The sequence below is a fragment of the Mandrillus leucophaeus genome, unplaced genomic scaffold (genome assembly GCF_000951045.1).
Source record: "Mandrillus leucophaeus isolate KB7577 unplaced genomic scaffold, Mleu.le_1.0 Scaffold995, whole genome shotgun sequence".
NCBI lineage: Eukaryota > Metazoa > Chordata > Mammalia > Primates > Cercopithecidae > Mandrillus > Mandrillus leucophaeus.
The window spans coordinates 601,987-621,555 of NW_012110863.1; the positions used below are offsets into that span (position 1 = coordinate 601,987).

Below are 19,569 nucleotides of genomic sequence, written 5' to 3' on the forward strand. Positions count from 1 at the left end.
CCCGCCTTCTTGGCGCCTATGGGAGTTCATTAAAAGTTCAATTGGAGATACTGTCCTTGAGCCCTATCTATTCTCAGCATACTGTTTTCAAAGGCCCCTGCACAGCCTGACCAACATGGTGAAACCTCATCTGTACTAAAAACACAAAATTAGCTGGGCATGGTGGTGCATGCCTGTAATCCCAACTCCTCGGAAGGCTGTGGCAGGAGATTCGCTTGAACTCGGGAGGCAGAGGTTGCGGTGAGCCGAGATCGCGCCATTGCACTCCAGCCTGGGCAACAAGAGCAAAACTCCGTCTAAAAAATATATACATATATATATATATACTGTAACGATTCCCAAAAATTAGGAGCACAATTAAAGGAACTCCTTCTGATAAAAATTAATTTTATCTTACATGTAAACTAAAATGACTGTATCAAGTTTATTCAGAAATATAATGCAAGGTATTAACTTGCCACAGCTGCGTATTCAGGCTAATGTAATATTGTTATTATTTTTAAATTCTTCTTTTAACTTTACTCATATGTGGATCATCAAACTTCAAAAGATTAAATGACAATACTCTTAGCAGCAAGCTTCCCTAAGCATATAAACATTTTAATGGGTGATGATTCAGTAGGTACCCGAAGAATCTGTACTGCCAGATATCATTCATTCCCATATACCTGTCCGACAGATATCCCATTTTGGGACACTGGATGAATGGGTGGGTGGACAGATAGAAGAAAGTGGTATAAGCAAATGGCTTTGGAGTCTGATTGACAGCGATTAAAATCCTGTCTCTACCTCTTACCAGCCTCATGATCCTGCATAAGTTACCCTAAGCCTCAGGGCCACATCTGTAAATTGGGGGTTGTGATGTGATCTCACAGGGTCTCTTTTCGGGGAATGGCAGGAATTATGGATTAAGTGAGCTAGTAATTGTAAAGCACTTAACACAAGGAAGGCGCATAATAAGTACTCCATAAAGAATGACGGCCATTATCATGACTGAGGTGTATGAGGCTGTCGGGGAATTTCTGGTGGGCAGGGCTCAAAGGCAGCAAATCACACTGGAAGTGGAGATGAGGCACTGCTTCTGCATTGACTCTGCTTAGCAGGAGAGAATGAGGAAGGGTTAGAGGAGATTTAGAGGAACTTAAGAGTCCTCCGCCTCCAACTCTGTCGGATCTGCCCCCGTGCCAAAGACATTCAGGGGATTTCTCGCACTCTCCCTTCCCCTGCGTCCCTCCCGTCCCATCCGATTAACCACACAACACATACAAAATAGGCCCTGCGAGGTTCTGCACGCTGGAAGGGAACGAGAGAAAGGCGCTGCGCTTTTTTGCTGACGCCCTGTACTTGGGCCCCTGGTAGACAGTCACGTGTCCCCTCAGCCTGCGGAGAAATCCCACCTAGACCGCGCCCGGGTCCTTGGCCTCGACCGATCTCCCTTTGGTGGGGGTAGGATGCAGGATCCAGAGTTTTATTGGCTACAGACAGCGGGGTGTGGTCCGCCCAGAACACAGATTGGCTTCCAAGGGCATCTCGGATCCCTGGGTGGGGCGCCGCTCAGACTCCCGGTGCAGGCCCCGCCAAGGCCAGCAGGAAGCGGCCAGACCGCGTCCGTTCGGCGCCAGCTCACTCCGGACGTCCGGAGCCGTAGCCAGCGCTGCTTCCGTCCAGTGCGCCTGGACGCACTCTCCTTACCTGGAGAGAGGCTTGACCTTGAAATCCAGGCTTCATCCCTAGTGTGTGACCTTGAGCAGTTGACTTTATTTTTCAGTGCCTAGTTTTCCGGATACCAGGACTGACTCCAAGGACTATTACTCATCTGGAGGGTTTAGCACAGTAGTGGCGCATACTAAATTTTCCATGTCAGTTTTGGTTACCTTTCGTGCACTTGCAAACATGCCATGCTCCGAAACGAAATAGGCAAATCTTTTTTTTTTTTTTTTTTTTTTTGAGGCGTCTTCCTCTCGCCCAGGCTGGAGTGCAGTGGCGCGATCTCGGCTCACTGTGACCTCTACCTCCCGTGTACGAGATTCTCCTGCCTCAGCCTCCTGATTAGCTGGGACTATAGGCGCGCCACACGCCCCGCTAATTTTTGTATTTTTAGTAGAGATGGGGTTTCGCCATCTTGGCCAGGCTGGTCTAACTCCTGACTTCAGGTGATCTGACCGCCTCGGCCTCTCAAAGTGTTGGGATTACAGGCATGAGCCACCGCGCCTGGCCAGAAATGAAATAAGCAAATCTTTTAACCTGCTCTAATAATATAGTGAAAAGACCATACTGTTATTAGAGCAGGTTAAGGGATTTGCCTTTTTCGGGTTCTAGTTATAGTTTTTTTTTTTTTTTTTTTTTTTTTTTGAGACGGAGTCTCGCTCTGTCGCCCAGGCTGGAGTGCAGTGGCCGGATCTCAGCTCACTGCAAGCTCCGCCTCCCGGGTTTCCGCCATTCTCCTGCCTCAGCCTCCTGAGTAGCTGGGACTACAGGCGCCCACCACCTGGCCCGGCTAGTTCTTTGTATTTTTTTAAGTAGAGACGGGGTTTCACCATGTTAGCCAGGATGGTCTCGATCTCCTGACCTCGTGATCCGCCCATCTCGGCCTCCCAAAGTGCTGGGATTACAGGCTTGAGCCACCGCACCCGGCCTCTAGTTATAGTCTTAAACTTGGACATTCTTGTAGAAAATAAAGTTTCCCCTTCAAAGTTCCCCTTCTTGTTAAAGACTACATCATAAGTGTAATAAGTAATAGTTTCTTTTAAAGACTTTCTTCAAACCTCGTTGCTTTGTGCTAATAACTCTTTGTTAAGCCCTATCCTATGTAATTGTTGGACATGCTCATAGGCACATTGCAGCTCACAGTCTATGCCCCTTCCTTATTTGGAAATGTTATTGCTTCCTTAAACCTTATTTCTTCGTTCTTCCTTGCACTTACCTATTTAGGAAAGTTTTACGCTATTAGCAAACAGGGTATCAGTTTAAGAGTGTGAGGTCCCGCTCCAGCCAATGGATGCAGGACACAGCAGTGAGGACGACCCAAATGTGTAAGGGATAAATATGTCTGCTTTTCCGTTGTTCAGGTGTGCTCTCGACATTGTCCCATCTGCAACTGAGCACACTTTCTGCAGAAACTAAAGATTGCCTTGCTGAGAGATCTTTTGTCTCCGTGCTGACTTTTCTTCACGGCACTGATTATCTATTTCTAACAATTTTGGTATTTCTAACATTCTGAACCATCTTGGGCTAGTTGTCTCTTCTGGGCCTGTTTTCTCATCCGTCACATGATAAAATTCATTGGTTAAAAAACCCCAGCGAACATTTATTGAGTTACTATTACCTTCCTGCCCTCCCCAACCCCAACCCCAGGGAGCAGTTACAACCTCAGCCGCTGAGCGCACTCGTGGGGTGTAAGAAGCACCAAAGACAGGGACGCTTGATTCGTTTTGCTTTGGGAGTAGAGGAAGGGTCAGAAGATTCACAGGAAAATGGCATTTGAGCAAGGATGATTCACTGGAGCTTGCTTTTAAATACTGGCGAGGCTTTTATGTTGCAGTCCCTTACAAAGTTCAGCATTCGCAGGGATTGCACTCCGAAATAAGCCCGCTTCCCCTTTTCCTTCGCGAATGACCGAGGGAGCTGCTGGTTCCCATGCAGCAGGTTGTGCCCTTTCCTTATCAGGGTTCTGCATCGCCTCGAACCCGCAGGCCGTGGTGGGCTGCTCTCCTGGTTGGAAGCAGGGGCTGGGGTGCAGGGTGAAGCTGCTCATGTCGGCCAGCGCCTGTGAGCAAACCTCAAACGGAGGAGCAGGAGGGGTCGAGCAGGAGCGTGACAGGGTTGGCCCTGCCTTTTAGAAGGGCACAATTTGAAGGGTGCCCAGGGGCCGGAAGCCGGGGACCTAAGGACCGCCCCGTCCCAGCTGCTGGGAGGGCTCCCGCTCCAGGGAGGTTAGTTTTGCAGAGACTGGGTCTGCAGCGCTCCACCGGGGGCCGGCGGCAGACGCCACAAAACAGCTGCAGGAGCAGTGGCTTGCTCCAGGCACCCAGGGCCCGGGAAAGAGGCGCGGGTCGCACGCGCGCATCACGCGGGCGATGCGGGCGTGCGCCCCTCCACCCGCGGGAGGCGGTGGGGGAAAGGGGCGGGGCCGGCGCTTGACCTCCCGTGAAGCCTAGCGCGGGGAAGGACCGGAACTCCGGGCGGGCGGCTTGTTGATAATATGGCGGCTGGAGCTGCCTGGGCATCCCGAGGAGGCGGTGGGGCCCACTCCCGGAAGAAGGGTCCCTTTTCGCGCTAGTGCGGCGGGCCCTCTGGACCCGGAAGTCCGGGCCGGTTGCTGAATGAGGGGAGCCGGGCCCTCCCCGCGCCAGTCCCCCCGCACCCTCCGCCCCGACCCGGGCCCCGCCATGTCCTTCTTCCGGCGGAAAGGTAGCTGAGGGGGCGCCGGCGGGGAGTCAGGCCGGGCCTCAGGGGCGGCGGTGGGGCAGGTGGGCCTGCGAGGGCTTTCTCCAGGGCGGCAGCAAGGCCTTCAGCGAGCTTCGGCCTCGGCGCAGATGCCCCCTGAGTGCCTTGCTCTGCTCCGGGACTCTTCTGGGAGGGAGAAGGTGGTCTTCTTGCGCGAGGTCAGAGGAGAATTGTCGCGCTGGTTCAGAAGCGATTGCTAAAGACCACAGAAGTTCCTGCTTGTTTGGTTAAGAACAGTTCTTAGGTGGTGGTTAGTTTTTTTGTGTTTTTTTGAGGACCGTGGATCAAGATCAAGGAAATCTCTTTAGAACCTTATTATGGAAGTCTGAATTTTCCAAATAGTGAGGGTTTTATGTCTAAAAGCAACATGTGAAAAAATTGTTTTCTTCACCCAGTGCTGTCTTATAATTTCCTCTTGGGGGGAGGGGTAGTTACTGCTGTTACTAAAATAAAATTACTTACTGCTAAAGTTCCCCAAGAGGAAGACCACTACTTTTGATGACTTTGCAAGTTTACTAGCTACTGGAAGCCTAACTGTATAAACGAACTACTTACATTTTTGATTTTCAGTTGTATTACCTGCACAATATTTACGTAGAAGCAGCTTGGGTTTGATTTTGGGTAAGGTTGTTGCACTTCATTAAAAATACATATCCGAAGTGAGCAAGTGTGGATCTGTGGACAGCAGTGATATTTCCTGTCAATTCCTGTTGCTTCAGATAAAATGTACCAGACAGAGGCCGGGCGCGGTGGCTCACGCCTGTAATCCCAGCACTTTGGGAGGCCGAGGTGGGTGGATCACCTGAGGTCAGAGTTCAAGACCAGCCTGGCCAACGTGGGGAAACCCCCGTCTCTACTAAAAATACAAAATTAGCCAGGGTGGTGGCGCATGCCTGTAATCCCAGCTACTCGAGGCTGAGGCAGGAGAATTGCTTGAACCTGGGAGGCGGACGTTGCGGTGAGCCGAGATTGCACCGTTGCACTCCAGCCTGGGCAAAAAGGGCTAAACTCCGTCTCAAAAAAAAAAAAAACAGTACCAAACAGAAATGAGTTTTGTTCTCTTTTTTTGTTTTGAGACGGAGTTTCGCTCTTGTCGCCCGGGCTGGAGTGCGATGGCGCGATCTCGATCTCGGCTTACTGCAACCTCCACCTCCCAGGTTCAATCGATTCTCCTGCCTCAGCCTCCCAAGTAGCTGGGATTACCCATGCCCCACCATGCCAGACTAATTTTTGTATTTTTAGTAGAAACGGGGTTTCACCATGTTGGTCAGGCTGGTCTTGAACCCCTGACTTCAAGTGAGCCTCCCACCGCGGCCGGCCAGAAACGGGTTTTGGAAAAAGCACTAAACAAAATCAGGAACTTGGATTCATATGACAGCTCTGCTACTAACTGTAACGGGGGACAGACCAGTTAACCTACTTTTCTGTCTTCTGTCAGCTGAGAATTAGATGATTCCCAAAGGCCCATTGAACTCTGAATGGCATTAAATACTTCTTAAGTAGGTACACGGTTTTGGTAACTGATGCTAGGTGATGAATGAATGAAAGTGCTGAATGAATGAAACAGGTAAAATAGAAGGAGGAATCTTTATTGGTAAGGCAGGGGTATACTTAATAGCTCTCTAATTTGTTGGCATTGCAGTGGTTACCTTTTGTTTTTTTAAGGGGGGAAAAGCATTCTAAGAATAATGAGACAAACTGCATATTGCACAAGAGACTGTTGTCTCTATTCAACGAATATCTTTTGAGTGTCCACAGTCTGCCAGGCACTGTGCTAGGTCCTCACGATTGGGTAGCGAACCAGACAATGTCCCTGCACCCATGGAGTTTATTGTCTCCTGGGGTAGACAGATAATAAATAAGCAAACAAATCTCTTCCTCTCTTCTCCCTCCTGCTCCATGTAAGTGTGTGTGTAGAGGTGTATACTTAACAAATTGAGTAAAGTGTTATGAAAGATTAAGAGGAGAAACACATTTTGGTTAGATGTTAGAGGACTCAGCAGGTGACCTTGAAACTTAGAGCTGAAAGATCAGTAGGAGGTAACTAGAGAGGCCAGGGAATAGCATGTTCAAAGGTCAGGAGGCAAGAAAGAACATGGTGCCCTTCAAGAGAGGAAAGAAGGCTACTATGACTGGGGCATAGATGTAGGCAAGTGGCAGGTGATTGAGAGCTCTACAGGCCATGGTTAGGTTTTATTCCTAATGCCGAGATGCTAAACATAGTGATTCATATCTGTAATCCCAGTACTTCAGGAGGCTGAGGCAGAAGTATAGCTTGAACCCAGGAGTTCAAGACCAGCCTGAGCAACATGAGACCTGTACAAAACATAAAAAATTTGCTGGGTGTGATGGTGCACACCTGTGGTCCCAGCTACTCAGGAGGCTGAGGCAGAAGGATCACTTGAGCCTAGGTGGTGGAGGCTACAGTGAGCCATATTTGAGTCACTACACTCCAGCCTGAATGACAAAGTGAGACCCTGTGTCAAACAAAATACAGAGAGAATGTTAATTTAAAATTTCAAAAGAGGAGTGATCTGAACTTATATCTTAAAAAGATCATTTTAGGGCACAGTGGCTCATGCCTGTAATCAAGTGCTTTGGGAGGCTGAGACGGGAGGATCACCTCAGGCCAGTTCGAGATCAACCTGTACAACATAGGGAGACTTCATCTCTATAAAAAGAAAAAATAAATAGCTGGGCGTTGTGAGCTATTCAGGATGCTGAAGCAGAAACATCACTTGAGCCCAGGAGTTTGAGGCTGTAGTAAGCTGTGATCCCACCACTGCAACACAGTGAGATCCTGTCTCAAAGAAAAAAAAAAATCATTCTAGAAGCTTTTTGGAGACTGGATGTGGTAAGAGTAGAAGCTGGAGATGGTCTGTTAGGGATTCTATTCAGACTTTAAATACCACCAATGCGTTGAGTCCCAAATTGACATCACTACCTTGGATCCTTGCCCCTGAATCCAGATTGGTATATGCAACTTTAGGTTCACTTTATATCTCTACCTCATTAATACAGAGGTGTCCATTATTTTGGCTTCCCTAGGCCACATTGGAAGAATTGTCTTGAGCCACACATAAAATACACTAACGCTAACAATAGCTGATGGGCTGAAAAAAAAAAATCGCAAAACTCATAATGTTTTAAGAAAGTTTACGAATTTGTGTTGGGCTCATTCAAAGCCGTCCTGGGCTGCATGAGGCCCATAGGCTGCAGGTTGGACAAACTTAATCCAGTAGATACCTTCAACTTGCAATATCTAAAATTTTATGCCAGATTTAGTCCTTTTAGACCCGCTCATCAGTTTTTCTCAGTAAGTAGTATTTTTGGCTTTTTTTTTTTTCTTTTTTTTGTGATGGAGTTTCGCTCTTATTGTTCAGGCTGGAATGCAGTGGCGGACCTTGGCTCACTGCAACCTTTGCCTCCTGGGTTCAAGTGATTCTCCTACCTCAGCCTCCCAAGTGGCTGGAATTACAGGCATGCGCCACCACGACCAACTAATTTTTGGAGACAGGGTTTCACCATGTTGGTCAGGCTGGTTTTGTACTCCTGACCTGAGGTGATCCACCCGCCTCGGCCTCCCAAAGTGCTGGGGTTACAGGCGTGAGCCACCGCTCCTGGCTGCATTTTTGGATTTTTAATTGCTCAGCCCAAAACTTTAGTACATCCTTGAACCTCTTCTTTCCTCCTACTCTATATCTGATCCATCAGCAAATCTGTTAGGTCTACCTCACACATATCCAAATCCTACCACTTCTCACCATCTGTGACAATTAACACCCTGGTCTAGGCAGTCATCTCTGTTAAGATTGAGTGGTTAAAGATGTCCTCTAAGGAGATGACATTCAAATCTGAGCTTAAATGTCAAGAGGGAGCTGGTTTTATAAAGATTGAGGAGGCAGCATTATTTTGCTATAGGCTTCCATTTGGTTTCCATTCCATTCTTGATACTTTTTTTTTTTTTTGAGACAGAGTCTTGCTCTGTTGCCCAGGTTGGAGTGCAGTGACCGGATTTCAGCTCACTGCAAGCTCCGCCTCCTGGGTTTATGCCATTCTCCTGCCTCAGCCTCCTGAGTAGCTGGGACTACAGGCGCCCGCCACCTCGCCTGGCTAGTTTTTTGTATTTTTTAGTAGAGACTGGGTTTCACCGTGTTAACCAGGATGGTCTTGATCTCCTGACCTCGTGATCCGCCCGTCTCGGCCTCCCAAAGTGCTGGGATTACAGGCTTGAGCCACCGCGCCTGGCCTCCATTCTTGATACTTATGGTATATGTTCAAAACAAATGCACAGAAACAGACCCAGGTATATATGGGAATTTTGGATATAAAAAGAGTTCCTAGTTGGGAAAAGATAGACTGATCTGTAAATGATGCCAATTATCCATTATCTGGCAAAAAATAATTTCCCGCCTCCTCTCATACATATCAGACCAATAGACTTTTTCTGTTAAGGGCCAAATAGTAAATATTTTAGGCTTTCCAGACCATATGGTTTCTGTCACACTCTCCTCTATCCTTGAAGCCACAGATAATATGTAAACAAATGGGCATGGCTGTGCTACAATAAAACTTTACTTCCAAAAACCTGTAGTGGGCCAGTTTAGGCATGGCCAGCACTTTGGGAGGCTGAGGCGGACGATCACTTGGGGTCAGGAGTTTGAGACCAGCCTGGCCAACATGGTGAAACCCCGTCTCTACTAAAAATGCAAAACTTAGCTGGGCGTGGTGGTGCGTGTCTATAATTTCAGCTACTCTGGAGGGTGAGACACAAGAATCACTTGAACCCAGGAGGCAGAGGTTGCAGTGAGCCAAGATAGCGCCACTGCACTCCAGCCTGGGTGATGGAGTCTTAAAGCAAAACGAAACAAAAGGTAGTGGGTTGGATTTGGCCCATGAGCCGCAGTTTGCCAATCCTTGATATAAAAACAAATTCTAGGTAGATAAGAGCCCAGCATGTTAAAACAAAACTTAAAATCATGTAGAAGAACAGGTAGGGGGGAAAGTCCTGATCTCGGGATAAGAAGGGATATTGTTTAACATAAGACACAGGAAAATATGTTGTGTAAATTTGACTACATTAAAACTTAATCCCAGTACTTTGGGAGGCTGAGGTGGGCGGATCATGAGGTCAAAAGATCAAGACCATCCTGGCTAACATGGTGAAACCCTGTCTGTACTAAAAATACAAAAAACTAGCCGGGTATGGTGGTGGGTGCCTGTAGTCCCAGCTACTCAGGAGACTGAGGCAGGAGAATGGCGTGAACCCAGGAGGCGAAGCTTGCAGTGAGCCGAGATTGCGCCACTACACTCCAGCCTAAGCGACAGAGCAAGACTCCATCTCAAAAAACAAAACAAAACAAAAACCTAAAACTTTCATACAATAAAATATACCTAAGATACTTACAGAAGAGAAGATTTGCATACAGGACATGTATGGAATTTCTACAGTTTCTACAGGTAATAAGTAAAAGACAAAGGACATGAAGAGGCAGTTATAAAAGAGGAACCAAAATGACCAATAAACATGAAAGGATATTTTAACCTCAGAGGAACAAGGAAATGAATTTAAAACATCAAATGCCATTTCAAAACTAATAAGTTGGCAAAATTAAAAATACCAAGGATGAGACTATGATGCGTGGCTATCTGAGTACGTGGAACTGGTACAGTCACTTTCATTTAAAATGCACATAATTTGTTTTTTATTTATTTTGAGACGGAGTCTCTCTCGCCCAGGCTGGAATGTAGTGGCATGATCTCAGCTCACTGCAACCTCTGCCTCCTGGGCTCAAGCAATTCTCCTGTCTCAGCCTCCTGAGTAGCTGGGATTACAGGCGTGTGCCACCACGCCCGTCCAATTTTTTTATTTTTAGTAGAGACAGGGTTTTGCCATTTTGGCCAGGCTGATCTCAAACTCCTGACCTCAGGTGAGCTGCTTCCCATAGTGCTGGGATTACAGGCGTGATCCAACGCTCCTGGCCAAAAAAAAATGCACATAATTTGTTACCTAGCAATTCCGTTTCTAGAGGTTTATTCTAGAGAAATTCTTGCTTATATGCATAGGAACACATGTACTAGAATGTTCATCAGTTGAATATTTAAGTGAAAATTAGGAAATAAAGTAAATGTTCACTAACAGGAAAATGAGTAAATAAAGGTATATTTATAAAGGAATTAAATAGCTAAAATGAATAAACTAGAGCTGCATGAATGAACTAGAACTGCATCAATAGTCATGTCAGATTATTGAATGAATACAGATCAGATATGTGTGGAGTGCCATTTGTGTAATTAATTTTTTTTTTTTTTTGAGACAGAGTCTTACTCTGTCACTCAGGGTGGAGTGCAGTGGCATGATGTCGCTTACTGCAACCTCCACTTCCTGGATTAAAGTGATTCTTCTGCCTCAGCCTCCCGAGTAGTTGGGGTTACGGGCATGCACTACCATGCCCAGCTCATTTTTATATTTTTAGTGGACACGGGGTTTCACTGTGTTGGCCAGGCTGGTCTTGAACTCCTGACCTCAAGTGATCCACCCAACTCGGCCTCCCAAAGTGCTAGGATTACAGGCATGAGCCACTGTGCTTAGCCATTCACGTAATTTTTAAAGATGTGCAGAATAATACTATTAAAATGTATATATACATTTGGCTGGGTGTGATGGCTCACACCTGTAATCCCAGCACTTTGGGAGGCTGAGGCAGGAGGATCACTTGAGCCCAGGAGTACAAGACTAGCCTGGGCAAGATAGCAAAACCCCATCTCAACAACAGAAAGGATAATTAGGCATGGTGGCGTGAGAGAATCACTTGAGCCCAGGAGTTCGAGTATTATCAGGCCACTGCACTCTAGCCTGGACAACAGAGCAAGACCCTGTCTCAATAAAATAAAAATTAAAAAGAAAGTATTTGGATGTGGTCGTAGTCAAAAAACAGACATGGAAGGAAAACATCTAATTTATTTATTTATTTATTTTTTAAGACAGAGTCTTGCTCTGTCGCCCAGGCTGGGGTACAGTGGTGTAATTTCAGCTCACTGCAATCTCCGCCTGCTGGGTTCAAGCGATTCTCCCACCTCAGCCTTCTAAGTAACTGGGACTACAGGTACCCGCCACCACACCCTGCTAATTTTTGTGTTTTCAGTAGAGATGGGATTTCACCATGTTGGCAAGGCTGGTCTCGAACTCCTGACCTCAAGTAAGCCACTCGCCTTGGCCTCCCAAAGTCCTGGGATTACAGGCGTGAGCCACCGTTCCCAGCCAGAAAATATCTAATTTAGTATAGTATTTATATCTGGGAAAGGAAGGGTCAGGTGGTGATTCATGGGAACTCTAAACTCTATGTATAATACTTAGGGGGACAGAAGGAAATGCAGCAAAATGCTGATATTTGATTGTTGAGTTGCATGTCTGTTAGAAGTATAACATAGGAGATCTGGTGTTAGTAGGAGAATGTTTTTAGGGTGGTAAAAGTGAAACCGTGGCGGTTTATTTTAGCGGTAGAATCAGTTGGTCATAGTTTGTATGTGGAAGGTAATAAACAGACCATGTTAAGGATGACTTCCAGAATTTTGGTCTGAGTAGTGGGTGAATGACAGTGTCATTCATGAGGGAAGATGAAGACTGAGGTAGGAACAGTTTTGGGAGAAGATAACATGTTCCCTTTTAGACAAGTGGAATTATAGAAGATGGCAGGTAGATGGTTAGCTATATGAATTTGAGATAAAAGATTTAAGATGGAGATATAAATTTAGGAGTAACAGCATATATATGGTATTGTAAGCCTTAAGAATGGGTAGGAACAGCCAGGGAATACAGATGTATATGCAGAAGAGAGGAGTCAAGGAAGCCAAGGCAAGTTAATGTTTCAAGTGAGTGATGTAGTCCATGGGCAGATGCTGCTGAGAGGGCTGCAAACACCAGTCACCCTACAACATTTTTAAATGTTGTCTTCCTGATAGCAGTGATGAGTACCTGCAACGATCTTATTTATTTTTTTCATGTTAGTCTCCACACACTTGAATGTAGACTTTTTGAAGGCAAAATCACTGCCTTTTCTGAGCTGGGAGCGTGTCTGGCACATACTAAGCACTCAACAGTTGATGTATCGACTTCAACCAGATACTCTGGGGGCGAGTTATTTCCTGCTACTAGCCTTTCACCTTTCAGTGTTTAAGAGCACAAATAGAGAGATGGGCACGTTTTGGCATTTCTTATTTTGATAACCTTTTCCTAGTAAGATTTTTAAAAGTTTAATGTTAAAAAAAAAAAAGAAAGAAAAGGGGGTTTAAAATAGTCTTATGTCAGATCCTATAATAGAATTCACACTTGGCTTAAGCTGCTGGGCACCTTCTTATCTTGGATGTCATATTATCTACAGCAGAATTTTTACTGTTTTATGTAATAAAGAAGCAATTATATGATTATTTTACAGACAAATTTTTTTTATCTTTTTTTTTTTTAAATGGAGTCTCCCTTTGTCACTCAGGCTGGAGTACAGTGGCGTGATCTTGGCGCACTGCAACCTCCGCCTCCCGGGTTCAAGCAATTCTCTGCCTTAGCCTCCCAAGTAGCTGGGCTTACAGGTGCCCGCCACCACGCCCAGCTCATTTTTTTGTGTTTGTAGTAGAGATGGTGTTTCACCATGTTGGCCAGGCTGATCTTGAACTACTGAACTCAGGTGATCCACCCGCCTTGGCCTCCCAAAGTGCTGGGATTACAGGCGTGAGCCACCATGCCTGGCCCAGACAAATTATTATACTTTGAGTGTTAGAGGTTTAGGATGTTTTTACTTGATGCTATGGGAAGAATAAGAAGTAATATGTGATACACAACCAGAGAACTTTCTTCACTATGCTTCTAGTAGCTAGTACTCTGGATGACACGTGGTAATAATATTGGTTAACATTTGTCGTAAATTTACTGTGCTAGTCACCCTTCTAAGCCCCTTACAGGTATTTTTTTTTTCATCAATAACCCTCTAAGGTAGTTTTTATTATTGACCTAATTTTATAAATCGAGAAAATTAAGACCCAGAGAAGTAAAGTAACTTGTCCAAGATCACGTGGCTTATAAGTGGTAGAGTCCGTGACTACATTGTTTCTCCATAAGCAGGTTCAACTCTTTTGACTGGATGCTGTTTCAAGGTCACTTCCTTAGAGAAGCCTTTGCTGACAACTGCCCTCCTGTGCTGTCCTCCAAGGCTGTGCATTGTTCTAGAACTTTGAATACTCATCTTAGAATAAAGCTGGTCTAATTTTTACAATATTATTGAGTGGATCTCTGACTGCAAAATTGGTCATAATTATCTTTTTATATTCTAGTGAAAGGCAAAGAACAAGAGAAGACCTCAGATGTCAAGTCCATTAAAGGTAAGTTCTGCCCTTTGCAATCCACTGCGTTAGAAAGTGATGTGCTTTGCATTTGTGGACTCTTTAATCCTGTTATCTTCTCTCTTTTGGCATTAATCATTTCTGCCTTATTTTATAATTAGTTATGATTTTGATTTATTTCCCTCTTTAACCTGTATAACACTTTAACACCTAGCATATAATAAGTAGGTTTTTTTACTTTAATTATTTTTTTGAGATAGAGTTTTGCTCTTATCGCCCAGGCTGGAGTGTGGTGGTGCCATCTCGGCTCACTACAACATCCACCTCCCGGGTTCAAGCGATTCTCCTGCCTCAGCCTCCCGAGTAGCTGGGATTACAGGTGCCCGCCACCATGCCCAGCTAATTTTTGTATTTTTGGTGGAGACAGGGTTTTACCATGTTGACCAGGCCAGTCTCGAACTGCAGACCTCAAGTGATTCACTCACCTCAGCCTCCCAAACTCCTGGGATTACAGGCGTGAGCCACCACGCTCGGCCATAAGTAGGCTTTTACTGAGCCTTCTGTGTATTGGCTACCCTAGTGATTACAGTGAACCAGTGCCCTTCTTATTAATCACACATTTAGTTGTTCCCTAAAAGTGATTAGTTGACTTTATTTAGTAAGACGAAAAATGAAGAATACTCTTAACTGAGCAGTCTGTTAACTGCTGGAAAGCACTGGCGCTATTTATCCAGAAGTATGGTTGATTACAGTTTTTGCTTTTTTATTTGAATGAACAAACTTAATTTAAAATATATTAGTTTTGTTTATTTTTTGTTGGGATTGATACATTGTCGTTGTTTATAGATTAGAGCATACTTTTTAAAGATGCTATATTATTCACTGATTTTATTTGTCCAGTGTACAGAGATTGAAATGGGAAAATTATAATGGAAATTGTTTCCATAGTCATTACATATTAATTTCATCAGTTTATTTCTGTAAAATCTGTAGATTGGTGCTTATTTAGATTTTTCTTTCAAATATGTTTATGTTGCATTGCTCGCATTGAGTATTCTACATGCTCAATTTGCTGGAGAAGAAGACTAATTATAACCTAGGAAAGTTGTAAAATTAGGGGAAAAAAATAAGGTACTTTACAGCCTACTTTACTTATTTCTTATTTAAAGCCAGTTGGATTCCACATTAGTTCAAACTGCCTTCTTTGAGCAAAATTTGATTGGCAGTGATAAAGGCTTAAAGCCCTTCTCAAGCAGAGACCTGTAAAGACTAGATCTGATTGTAGTAGAAGGAAGGAACTTAGACGTCTCAGGCAGTGAGAACACCAGTCTTTCACTCTAAACTTTGCCACTAACAGTACGACCTTGGGAAGTTGTAGCTTTCTTCAGATTCTTTATTTGTTGAATGAGGGGATTGGCCTAGTTAATTTTTAAATCTCTACCGGGTTAAAAAATTCTATGCTCATACTCTGATTATGATAGTATATAACCTGTGCTTAACATTCACTGACTTAACCTTAGGATAATACAGAAGCAGTACCAGAAACAGCCCCTCAAGACGTTTGCAGTCTCATTAGAAAGACAAACTTATATACAGAACAGTAGCAAATAAACCAAAATAATAATAGCTGCCATTTATAGAACACTTCTTCTATTCTGGGCATTAGACAAAAACTGACTGTAACGGTAAACAAAAAAGACTTAGGTCCTGCCCTCATTGAACTTCCAGATTAATAGGGGAGAGGAATATTAATCAAGTAATTCCACAGATGACTTGGCCTAGATTGGTAGTGATGGAAATAAAGAGATCTGAACAGACTTGAAAAAACATTAGGAGGCAAAATGGATAGAAGTTTATTATTGATTAAATATGAGGTGTGAGAGAGAGGAATATTTAAGATTGATACCTACCTTCTGACTTGCCTGACAGAACCAAGCCAGGAAATTATATGTTCAGTTTTGTTATGTTGGGTGGGAGGTGCTTTTGAGTCATTCATTTACATATGTTACATATGTTATTTTATATGCACAGTAATTTTAAGGTCTGAATTGTAAACCACAGGTTAGAGAGTGATTTTTTAGAGTCTAGCAAACCTAGGTTGAAATCCCGCCTGTTGAAATGGCTGTTTACTAGCTCATTAACCTAGGGCAAAGTATTCAACTTGTTTTCATTTTTGTCTTCACCTCTAAAATAAGGAAAATATGGTCTTACAAGATTGTCATGAGAGATAGATGAAATCATATCCAAAAAAAAAGATACATAGAGAAACTAGTGTAGTGCCTGGTATATAATAGGTCCTCCATTGGTAGCTATCATTATCTAGTTTTAACATAGCCTTCAATTTGTTGAATTCATCAAACTAAGTGAAGCATTACAAGGAGTTCAGAGGAATTTGAGGTCAGCAAATGATTTCTGAAGTTTAGGGAAGACTTCATGGAAATGACACTTACCTTGTATAAAAGTTGAAGATTAAGAAAGATTTGAATGAGAGTTTCTTTCTCTTTTCTCCCTAGCAGCCCAGCTTCTTATTTGAGGATATATTGGGCAGAGGGGCCTTCAGACAAGTAAAGGGAGATTTTTACAGAAAGATTGAGATGAAGGTATAGAAGGCTGTAAAGACCAGAAAAGAGAATTGAGACAGGAAGCAGGAAGCCACTGTAGGTTTTTGAGCAAGATACTGATGCTGTAAGTGTGGTGTTTATGAAAGGTTAGTCTGGAAGAGATTTGCAGGATGGAGACCCCAGAAGTTTTTTTGTTATAATATAGACAGACTTGCACTGAGGGTGTGGTGTTAAAAATAAACAGGTAAGTAAATGTTTAAACATCTTGAAGGAAAAGTCAACAAATCTTGGCAAGTAAACAGATACAGTGAAAAAGAATGGGACCAAGATTTTGAGTTTTGGAGACTGGTGGATTGAACAGACAGGGAAATTGAGAGGAGAATCAGACGATGATGTTTTAAGTTGATATTTAGATAGATTGTGCTGAAGATGGTAAAGTCAGTGTGGGTGGGAATGCCTAGTAGCGGTAATCAGTGATACAAGACCAAAGTCCAGGTCAAAGACAATTCACAGATAGAGATCAGGGATTTCTCATCTGCTCTGCAGAGGTATACCCCAGGAGCTGTTGCAAAGAGTCCATGTGGAGGGTGTGAGTAAGATGTTCCCTTTGAATTTGCCAGAATTACTTTTTTTTTTTTTCTGAGACAGATTCTCGCTCTGTCGCCCAGGCTGGAGGGCAGTGGCAAGATCTCGGCTCACTGCAACCTCCGCCTCCCGGGTTCAAGCGATTCTCCTGCCTCAGCCTCCCAAGTAGCTGGGATTACAGGTACGTGCCACCATGCCCAGCTAATTTTTTTTTGTATTTTTAGTAGAGATGGGGTTTCGCCATGTTGGCCAGGCTGGTCTCAAACTCCTGACCTCGTGATCGCCCGCCTCGGCCTCCAAATGTTCTGGGATTACAGGCATGAACCACCGCGCCCGACCCCTTGTTAAGTTTATTTTGGGGGTAAGCAAAGGAGGTCGCAGCTTTAAAACAGTTTGAAAAGTATTGCTGTAGTAATAATTAAAGATTTGAGAGTAAATATGCTTTCTAGCAGAAAGAATAAAAGAAGAACAGATAGCGTCAAGAAGAGGAGCCAAAGAAGCAGGCCATATCTGACACACTGGGCATTGATAAATGGGTATTCTTTTAAGAATGAAAGGAATGAGCAGATAGAAGAGGAAATTAGGAGAATATAATACCATGGAGACCAAGAAAGATAGACTATCAGGAAGGAGTGGTAAAAATAAGTTACTAGTTCTAACAGAGATGTTAGGAGGGACCAGGGAAAGCCTTGTACAAATGAGTTAATAGCATTTTATATTATATACATCTAATTAAGAAACAATGCAAGAGTCTCACAATTCCTATAGACTCATACTTGTCTGAACACGAAAACTGGCTTTTGTTTATAAATAAGCTAAAAATTATTTTGCTCCTTCCAATTTCTCATGAAAATAAAAATAAACCTTCCTTTAAAATTGAAAAAATAGTTTGAAGACAGTCACTCTTCATTTTGTAATTCCCACAACTATTATTGAATGACTGAAATTATCTTTATTCTGAAGCCAAAAGGGTGATACTGATATTTCTTCAGACTACTAAAAATATATTTTAAGAATTTTGAGTGTGCTTTATCTTCTTTTTTTTCTGATATGGAATTTCACTCTTGTTGCTCAGGCTAGAGTGCGGTGGTGCGATCTCAGCTCACTGCAACCTCTGCCTCCCAGGTTCAAGCAATTCTTCTGCCTCGGCCTCCCAAGTAGCTGGGATTACAGGCGCCTGCCCCCACATCCAGCTAATTTTTTGTATTTTTAGTAGAGACAGGGTGTCACGATGTTGGTCAGGCTGGTCTCAAATTCCTGACCTCAGGTGACCCACCTTCCTTGGCCTCCCAAAGTACTGCCATTACAGGCAGAGCCACCACACCCGGCCTAAGGAATGTTTTTCTAGGTTTCCTCCCACCCTAAGCATTTATTCTGCAATTTTAATTTTGTTCCTAAAGCAGGCAAGGTTTAAGGATTTTAAAATAATCCATATTTTAGAATGCTTTCTGGCTTTGTTACTCTTTATACACAATAGAAGTTCTCAGAGAAAGATCTCGCTCTTTTAACTTTTTGGCACAGTATTTTGAGAATTATAAATAATACTAGAATGTTTTCTGGCTGGGTGTGGTGGCTCATGCCTGTAATCCCAGCCACTTGGGAGGCTGAGGCAGGAGAATCACTTGAACCTGGGAGGCGGAGGTTGTAGTGACCCGAGATCATGCCACTGCACTTCAGTCTGGATGACAGAGCAAGACTGTCTGAAAAAAAAAAAAAATAGAGTGTTTTCTTCCCAATTTTCTGCCACTTGATTAAGTTACTTTTCCTGTAAAGTATTTTTTGCTGAGTATGCTGACTTAAGAGTAATGTTACAAAATTTAATTTTTAAAGTTCTCTGAAAGCCCACTTATGAGAATTTTAGGCTATCAAATTGTGTTAATTCTTAACAATTTTTTGAAAAATTATAGCTTCAATATCCGTACATTCCCCACAAAAAAGCACTAAAAATCATGCCTTGCTGGAGGCTGCAGGACCAAGTCATGTTGCAATCAATGCCATTTCTGCCAACATGGACTCCTTTTCAAGTAGCAGGACAGCCACACTTAAGAAGCAGCCAAGCCACATGGAGGCCGCTCATTTTGGTGACCTGGGTAAGTAACTATCATTTTTTGTTAACTTGCAATAGAAGGATTTGAGTACAATATGTGAAACTTCTGTCATAGGATACAGAACTATATAACTGGAAGATGCTTTGGAAAAAATGTATTTAAAATAACAACTACAAGTATAATGGTTAGCACTGTGTTGTGTTCCTGTAAGTATAGAATATAAAGCATGCCCAGTAGAAAAACAAGCATTTCCAGAAGAAATATGTCGGACCACTAAATATAAATATATGAAAAAGATGCCTCACTTTATTACTGAGGAAAGTGCAAATTAAAATAATCAGTTAATGTTCCCTAATGTATTAGCATATATATATATATGTTGTGTCGCCTAGGCTGGAATGCAGTGGCAGGATCTCAGCTCACTGCAAGCTCCGCCTCCCAGGTTCACGCCATTCTCCTGCCTCAGCCTTCTGAGTAGCTGGGACTACAGGCACCCTCCACAATACAAATAATACAATTGTTTGTATTTTTAGTGGAGACGGGCCGAGTTAGCCAGGATGGTCTCAATCTGACCTCACGATCTGCCCGCCTCGGCC

General features: G+C 43.6%; 1 protein-coding gene across 1 annotated transcript in view; it reads left to right on the forward strand.

The window, feature by feature from the left end:
- Nucleotides 1–3,661: 3,661 nt before the first annotated feature.
- The window catches only part of AKAP10 (A kinase (PRKA) anchor protein 10), a gene marked incomplete at its 3' end in the record, with an annotated part of 86,428 nt that continues 70,520 nt past the window's right edge, over nucleotides 3,662–19,569 (forward strand). Inside the window, exons 1-3 of the mRNA XM_011971266.1 lie at nucleotides 3,662–3,768; nucleotides 13,771–13,818; nucleotides 18,833–19,015. Of these exons, the coding sequence (XP_011826656.1) occupies nucleotides 3,753–3,768; nucleotides 13,771–13,818; nucleotides 18,833–19,015 (247 nt within the window). The remainder of the gene's footprint in view (nucleotides 3,769–13,770; nucleotides 13,819–18,832; nucleotides 19,016–19,569) is intronic.